Here is an 8,243-nt window from a genome sequence, read left to right as displayed (position 1 = left end):
AAAATGCAACTTGAAAAGTTTGAGCAGCTGGTGGTGTGTGCTGCCTTCTAGTGGCTTCAATAGAGAATAACTACTCTACTGAGATGACTGCAATAAGGATAATGGAGTGACCAGTTTAACTAAAAATGTTAATGAGGTCATCTGAAATGCTGTTACATGCAATTTAAAATAAACTATGCAGGTTACAGATTTGGCACAGGACAAAGACTTTCTCTTTTTTTATTTTAATGCAATTTTCCCATCTTTTGTTATATTAACTTTATTTGCAGTCTCACTATGTACACTTCATAATCAGTCTGATTTCTGTAGGGATTGCATCTCTTCTTGAGCCAGTTTTCTTGTGAGACTCACACAAGCTGACCTTTGTAAAACCAAACCAACCAAAATATGGGGAACTGTCTCAGTATGAGGGAAGGGAAAATAAGGGGATAATGGGACAGCCTGCAATGCTGAGCAGGGAGGATGAAATACAAAGGTGCACAGATGCAAGACATCTTTCTCCTTTTGGTTGGTAGTACGAGAGTTGTCTTAAATTTATATTTAGAAGAAAAAAAATAACTGAAAAGGGGGTTTCAACTAAGTTTTATTGTGTATATAAAAAACATTTATATAGAAAGAAGACACACAAACACACAAACACATAGAAATACACACTCTCAAGACAACTACTGAACCTTTAACTTGATGCAAACCTGTATTTACAATGTATCTGTAACAACAAACGTCTGAATTATTTTTTTTAAACATTCAAATTTAAAGAAATGTGTTAATTAACAAACTTTGGAAGTATATTAAATGCATTAAGTCCAAACGAAAGGAAAACAGAGAAAAGGATTCAAAGTTTGGAACAAATTAAAAAATAAAAATTAGGGGAAATCCAAACCATCAAATCATCTTAAATTATCCCCGCATGCTGAACTGGATGTCCTTTATAAATTGGTTGCCTTGGACACGAAGTCCTTCAGAGTTTTCCGGAGCTTCTGAACAGCAGCCTCATCTTTTTCAACAGCCTTCGAGCAGATCCGCTGCACTCTGCTGTGCAGATCCTCCAGGCACTTCTGTTGTACAGGAACCACAGGAGAGAGCGGTGAGGGAAAAATGCAATATGCGCCACCTAGCAACCTCCCATTGCTGCAGAAGAATGTGTATTCAGTAAGTGGTTGCTGGAGGTTGCTGGCTGCAGCAAGGTGAAATTGGTCTCAAAGAGGGTGCTGCATGAAAAACTTCCTTGTGATTGCTTTGGTGGCTATCAGATTGCTGTGAATTCTTGTAGTTTGCATGGAAGATGGCAACTTATCTGCTAAAACTTGCCATTTACTCTCTGAGTTGTAGTGAAACTTGACAAAGCATGATGCAGACTGGGAAACAGAGAATCTGCCTCCAATGAAAAAGTTGTGCTTTTTGCTGAACACATTTCAATTTTTTTTCTTTTCATTAAAAATTATTTGCAAATTTTCTCTTGTGTATTTAATACAAATCAAATTGAAGTTTCAACATATTATCCGTTATGTGAATATAGCTCCAAATACTAAAAATATTATCTAGCTGTTATGACATTGTTGGGATAAAAAGACAAAGCCACCTCATTTCACACTACATTAGCCTTTTTACTTTAGTGTAAAATGAATGCTTCGTGCTGGGAGAAGTGTGCAGACATGGAAGTTTAAGCATATGTCTTGAAGCATATTCTTTCTGGAGTAAAAGAGAAAGCAGAGTTACCTCTGTAATGGACAAGTGGTTGGCAGCTGCGGTAAAAACAGACGCCAGGTTGTTGGCGACCATTCGCATCTCCTCATTGGTCTCCTGCAGCACGAGGTGGTACCTTGAGAAGAGAGTACCACAAGTCTTATTCTAAACTCTCAACACTTGGAATGAACATACACACTATTCATGCTAAAAGTCTTCCCCGTTTTATTAATATGTAACTAAACAATGAAGAATCAGTATTTTTAGGTCTGTTTGTCATTATTTTGAATGGAAACAGGTATCTTAAAAATCTTGAAGAAATGCAAATATAATAATATATAGTTGTTGCTTACTGCTGCTGTGCTACTTTCAGCTGCTGCACAGCCTCGTCGTAACCATAATTAACTTTCTTCTCAAGTAGTTTACGGTGGTTTTCCACAGACTCCATCTCTGCTGCCCACTCCTGTTCCTCTCGGGCTAGCTCCTAGACAAACATACAACATGTGCATGAAAAACTATTGTGTATTTTCTTCTCCCAGAGGAAGGAGAAAGATTTTCTCCCTCTCCTGGGAGAAAATAACTTTCTTTTACCATTATGAGTTATTTTATCAGTTTGAGATGTTGATAGCTCTTTGGGAGATACAGGGTTATAATTTGTTAATGTGGATATGACTTTGTGTCATGATACAGAACACAGGACAATACCTGTATTTCACAATCCAACCGTTCATCCAGCTTGCGGATCTGCTCTCTCAGCTGCTTCAGATCATTGGTCTTATCCATGATGTTAGAATTTACCTAACAGACAGACATACACCAAATATAAATACCACAATACAAACAAACTAATATGTAACTAATGCTGCTGACTTCCCTATATTCAGAAACAAATATGATACAGCATCATCAAACTTTTGTTACCTGTTCACAAGACTCCTCCAAACTGAGTTTCATGTTGGCTAATCGACTGTTCTCCTCCTCAACATCACTGATCAATTTTCTTAGGAGCATCTGATCAGAGCAAGTACACAGAATACACCATCATGTAAAGCTACAACTTAGCAGAATATAGAAGTAATCTTAATTACCGGGAGTGTAAGCAAGTATTGTCCACTGAACTGATTAAAATCTGCTTTTTTTTACTGTTTTGAATAGCTGTGTAAACAGAATATAGACTGGAGTCACCTGGATCTGTGTTTTATACTGAACCACGCTACCAGGTCCACATTCAAAAGGCCGGATCTCAAAATCGTGACCACAGGCGTTCTCTGCAGATATCGGTATCAGCTTCAGTTTACGTGCCAGCTTGTGGTACTCTGTCAGCTTCAACTCCGCCTGGAAAAGATGGAAAGGAAGTAAAAATCACATTTCTGTTACTGAAAAGAATTGCTTGATATTAACAGTTACACTGACTATCTCTCTTTGCTTTCTCTCTTTGCACATATACGAGATGTAAATGCAGTACCTTCTCTTTCACTTTGGCGAATGCAATCTCTTCATTCCACTTATGCTGTTCAGCATCCTCCAGAGACTTGGAGAGACTGGAGATGGTCTGTTGAAGTTCCCTTTTCTCTCTGTTGATCCTCTCTACATCAGCTGGAGTAAACTTCTGATTTTGCAGGAGGTGCTGCAGTTCATTCCTCTCATGTTTCAGAGTTTCCAGATGGCTAACTAAAAACAATGACCAAAACAAGAGCATACTGTATATGTATGATCCTCTGACCTGGCAGGAGTCAATAAGCCTCCTTCTGACCACACAACCATTATTTTAACCTGGGTAACCACCTACTACTTTGAACATGAATGCTGTGTAGTTTCTGTTAAGTAACTCTAAAGACAGACCTCGTCATTGTGACTGATCAAAACATAATTGGATTCTAACAGAATCCAATGCTGTCTGCCAAAGAAGAGGCTCGTTAACATGGTTAGATCAATACTTTGTTGTATTTACCAGAGGTCTCCAGCTCATCATTCAATTCTGAAGCTTTTTTCTCCAGGTTATCTTTAAAAGAGTCCAGGCTGGCACGATAACTCTGTAGTTTCTTGAGGTCTGCCTGCAGCTTCACTTTTTCCATCCTCTTGGTCATCAGACGGTCCTGTTCAGGAGGAGACAGAAAATGGTCTAATTTATTGGTGCTAACACTAAAGATATATTAGTGAGCACATAATTCATTACAGCCTAAAGGAAAAATAATGTTTAAGTATAGAAAAAAAGTCTTACAGTCTGACTGTCCTTCTCCAATCGTGCAACCTCATCAGTAAGTATTCTGTGTTTCTCCTCCATTGTGGCCAGGAGGGCTTCATCAACGTTGTAAAGCTTCTCTGTGAACACAAACAAACCCTATCCTTGTTAATTTTCAAGATCAATTTATGTGATCAAAATCTAAGTTTCCCTTTAAAAGAAAGATGTAATTAATATACTGCAAATCAAACCTGAATGTAGGAGAAAAAATGTTGACCATTTGGGCATAACTATTTTATTCACTTAAGCTGGTCTCCTTGGGTAGCAAATACACTGCTTCCAGTATTCCTAAAAAGGCCTTTCAGAGAGTGCTTGGAGCAGTGCATTAGAGCAGATAACAGCCAAATTAAATCAGATAGTTTTTGCATTTTGTAGGTCCAATCTATGTAAATCTCTGTATTTCCTTAATGTTATGCTCAAAACACACACACACAAGCCATTCTTTATGTAAAACAATTTCATAGAGATGTTGTGCTTACTTAGTTTAATGAGGAATGTTTCATCTTCTTTATCATATGTGTCATCACCCTGCATGAACTTAGAGTATGTCTCAGCTGTGTAGTCCAGGAAGAGCTACATAAGAACAAAGTACAGAAAGAACATTTACATTTAGACAGGCAGACTTAATAATCAGCTCACACTGACTTTGCTTAACAACAGAGACAGAATACCTGAATAGCTAAAAATATACAGTACCAGTAACTATATACCAAGGTCTTGTGTTTTATCGCATCAACAGATAAACAGTACACTCTCTTAACATGTCAGCACACTGTTCAAAGACATTACAGTACCTTGTTATACTCAGCTCCTTCCTCAATATTGTCACCATCTTCACAGGAGTCACTGAACAGCAGCTCCTGTTTGCTCAAACTCCAGTTGATCTGATACATGAACACATAAAATAAGGAAAACACGTTTAACTAGTTTATTTAAATAAAAATACTTGTTTAGTTTCTACATTTTCCTCATCTGAAATTCAGGGCAAATGAACCTGGTTTTAAATAATAATGTACCTCAGTTTAGTGTTATTTCTCACCTTGACATTATCAATGAGCCACATAAGAGCCCCCAGAGCCTGAGGCCAGGTATGAGGAGCTCCAACAGAATACATAGAACACTTGGAGAGAACGAATGGATACCTTAAACACGAAGCCAAAACAGAGCAAGTCAGCAATGTGTCTTAAACTATATAAGAGGAGACAAGATATTTCAGAATATATTCTTTAGCTTAAAAAAAATGTTCCTTGTTTTTTTTTTTTCCTAACTGCACTGTATGAAACAAAGAAATGCTAATACACACACAACACCTGTTAACAGCAAAACATTTTTACCTCAAGGCTTTAAGGAGAGCTGGAACCTCTTCCTCAACTTTTGAGTTTGGCATCACAAAAGTTGGATCTAGCTGGCGGTAGATGAACTCAAACATCTTCACAAACTCCTTGGTAGAAGGAGACTGGAGGGTCTTGGCTGACAGAGTGCCACGGTAACCCTGCTCTGTCAAGAACTAGAAAATATAAGAGAAAATACAGTTGGATAGTGCTACAGAGCCCCAAAGTACAGTGTATTCAGCAATCTAACTGCAAGCATTTAAGACCCCTTGTGTGGTAAATCTGAGACAGCGGTGCTATAATAATGGAAAGCAGTCAAATAAAATAAAACATACCTCTACATTTAACATTCAAACAGTGGGTTTGATGTATTAGAGCGCTGCAATGCTTACAGTCAGAACACACACAGGCAGTTTTTTTTTACCTCATGCAGCTGCCTGATACATTGCTGAACGTAAGATTTATCATGTAGAGGTCGAGAATCTTTTATCTTTTCAGCTCCTCCAAACCCCGACATGGTGCTGTTGCGAGGCATGCCGACTCCACTAGTCCTGTTAACGTGCCACATGTCAAAGAGCAGTTTAACTAATTTACAAGGAAAAACATTTCTTTCTTTTTTTTTATGAAAAAAGCAAAAGTTTATTTGAATTCACAATGTATGAGAAAAATTTTTGACTTAAGTGGGATGATCAGCTTTTTCCTTTTTACTAGTTTCAGGACTTTTGTCAGTTTTATTTTGGCAATCTCTTACTGTATATTTTACATTACTTTAGGTTAAAAACTAAACTAAACTAAAAGGCCCAAATCACCTGAGGTTTTTACAAAAGGTAGTAATCCATTTGGACTCAATTTCTGAATGTCTATTCTTTTTACTGTATATTCTCAGCCTATTACAGTAACACTGTAATGGAGTTTTGGACATTTGTGACATACCTTGGACCAAAGAAGCTGGTCCGCCTTTCAGATGTCCCAGACTGTGGTTTGGGTATGTTGAGCTTTCCAAATGAAGGCTGCTTACTGTAAAGAAAAAACTTGACTGAAAGAGCTCCACTTGCAAAATCATTTAACACGCTGCTACTAATCCACTTTTCTCCATGGAGTCTATAAATATAGCTTCTACACCCTTCTTCACCCCATTCACACATTAAGCTTACCTAAACTAGGAAGCCCCAAACTGTCACAACGCATACACCCAATATCTTACTCTGGTTGTGTGCTCCAAAACAAGCGATCTTAATTCAGCATTTTCGATGCAACCCCTTATTAAAAGCATTCGGTCACAACAATCAGGTATTTATCAAATACAGGAGTAAACTAAACAGCGCATTTGCGGAGCTGAACTGATTACAAGTCGAGTTTCTTTAAACCAACCTCTGAGGCGTCGTATACACCATGCTCATCCTGTTGCTGTCTTGCACTCGCATCGGCAGCTCCGATGGTCTGCTCCCTTTGGCTCGACTCAGCCTTCCACTGGACAAGGTATCACAAAGGAAAATGTACCGTTTATGAAGGTCGATCCACCGATTCCCAACATTTCCCCGAATACACAACACTGCCTGTATTAGTGGGATCAATGGTGCATTTGGAGACGCAGGTCAAACTGCTGCTGAGGTTAATGTACGCCATAGGAATGTTGTGAAATAGCATTGCTTGCTAACTAGCGCCGTAACTTCTATAATATTTCAGTGACCCAGAGTTCACTAGACCTGACTTCACACAACGAATAAGTTGTATTGTAATCTAGAATAAGCGTTATTCTAGATTATAATAACATGAAGGGTGTTAACGTAACTGCTGCGGGTGGGGACGTCGTTTAAATTAACGGCCGCTACAATGACCGTAGCTGAATGAGAAATGAATTAGCCAAGTTACCGGAAACATTACAATTTGCCAGAGTGTTGTTTGGCTCTTATTTTCAGTATTATTTTTCTGGCCAAAGTTACACTTACCGCTCCATGTTTTGTAGGTTGTGTTTACAAAATGAACAAAACTTCCGAGCAGATTCACAAACCCGCCAAAACAATACAAAAATCGGATGGCGGTGACGTCCCTGCAGTACGGCGAGCCATTTAGTCCAAAAATGCTCCGCACTGCTTCACGTCCCCTATTCAACGGCTTCTAATCAAATGACAGGAACTCGGTGAATTTAGAGGATGGTCTGAAAAAGAGAAAATATCCAGTGAGTGGCAGTTCTCTAGGTGAGAGAGCCAGAGGTCAGAGGAGAATGGTCAGACTGCTTTGAGCTGACAGGAAGGTAACGGTATCTCAAATAACCACTTGTTACAATGTATGCAGAAGAGCATCTCATAACAACACGTGGGCGATATATTTTTCCAAGAGGCCACATGAGAAACTGGGACACCAATAAGCTAATCTCAATTCTGCTCAATATTAATCTAGTCTCTGTGTAAGTTTATTAACATAGACAGTCTTTGCAAAATGGTATCCACATTACAGCAGCAGAAGACCACACCGGGTGCCACTATTATTAATTAAGAACAGTCCTGTCTCCCTCTCCTCACGCCCAACCCAGTCACGGCAGATGACTGCCCCTTCCTGAGCCTGGTTCTGCCAGAGGTTTCTTCCTGTTAAAAGGGAGTTTTTCTTGCCCACTGTCGCCAACTGCTTGCTCATAGGGAGTCATTTTGATTATTAAGTTTGCTGAATTTTCTCTAATTATTGTATGGTATTTACATTACAATATAAAGCGTCTTGAGGCGACTGTTTGTTGGGATTTGGCACCATATAAATAAATTTTAATTGAATTGATACTGAGGCTAGGTAGGGTCAGAATTTGGCGTAAACATGAAAGCATGGATCCACCTGCCATGTATCAACGTTCAGGATGCTGGTAAAGGTGTAATGGTTTGGGCCCCTTAATACAAACTGAGCATGGTTTAAATTCCACACCCTACCCGAGTATTGCTGTTGACCATGTCCATTCCTTTATGACCACAGTGTACCCATCTTCTGATAGCTGTTTC

At 38.9% G+C, this 8,243-nt stretch overlaps 1 protein-coding gene across 1 annotated transcript; it reads right to left on the bottom strand.

The window, feature by feature from the left end:
• Positions 1–585: 585 nt before the first annotated feature.
• On the bottom strand, positions 586–7,415 carry ndc80 (NDC80 kinetochore complex component). Its single transcript, XM_030737980.1, has 17 exons — positions 7,209–7,415; positions 6,631–6,729; positions 6,193–6,276; positions 5,684–5,810; positions 5,263–5,435; positions 4,968–5,070; positions 4,723–4,812; positions 4,408–4,501; positions 3,908–4,008; positions 3,638–3,782; positions 3,152–3,357; positions 2,872–3,021; positions 2,608–2,697; positions 2,392–2,484; positions 2,040–2,170; positions 1,720–1,822; positions 586–1,058 (listed from the first exon to the last, which is right to left on the bottom strand). Exons 1-17 carry the CDS (start codon positions 7,214–7,216, stop codon positions 930–932), a joined length of 1,926 nt encoding a protein of 641 aa, XP_030593840.1. The 5' UTR covers positions 7,217–7,415; the 3' UTR covers positions 586–929.
• Between the last annotated feature and the right edge of the window lie 828 nt (positions 7,416–8,243).

The sequence above is a fragment of the Archocentrus centrarchus genome, chromosome 9 (assembly GCF_007364275.1).
Source record: "Archocentrus centrarchus isolate MPI-CPG fArcCen1 chromosome 9, fArcCen1, whole genome shotgun sequence".
Lineage (NCBI taxonomy): Eukaryota > Metazoa > Chordata > Actinopteri > Cichliformes > Cichlidae > Archocentrus > Archocentrus centrarchus.
Note: the sequence above shows the minus strand (reverse complement) of the source record. Positions and strands in the feature narration are given on the sequence as shown.

Coding starts and splice junctions, on each gene's coding strand:
- ndc80 (XM_030737980.1), bottom strand. Junction 3,358..3,637: donor TGATGAGCTGGAGACCTCTG/GTAAATACAACA, acceptor CATTGTTTTTAG/TTAGCCATCTGGAAACTCTG. Junction 2,171..2,391: donor GGTTGGATTGTGAAATACAG/GTATTGTCCTGT, acceptor ATGTTTGTCTAG/GAGCTAGCCCGAGAGGAACA.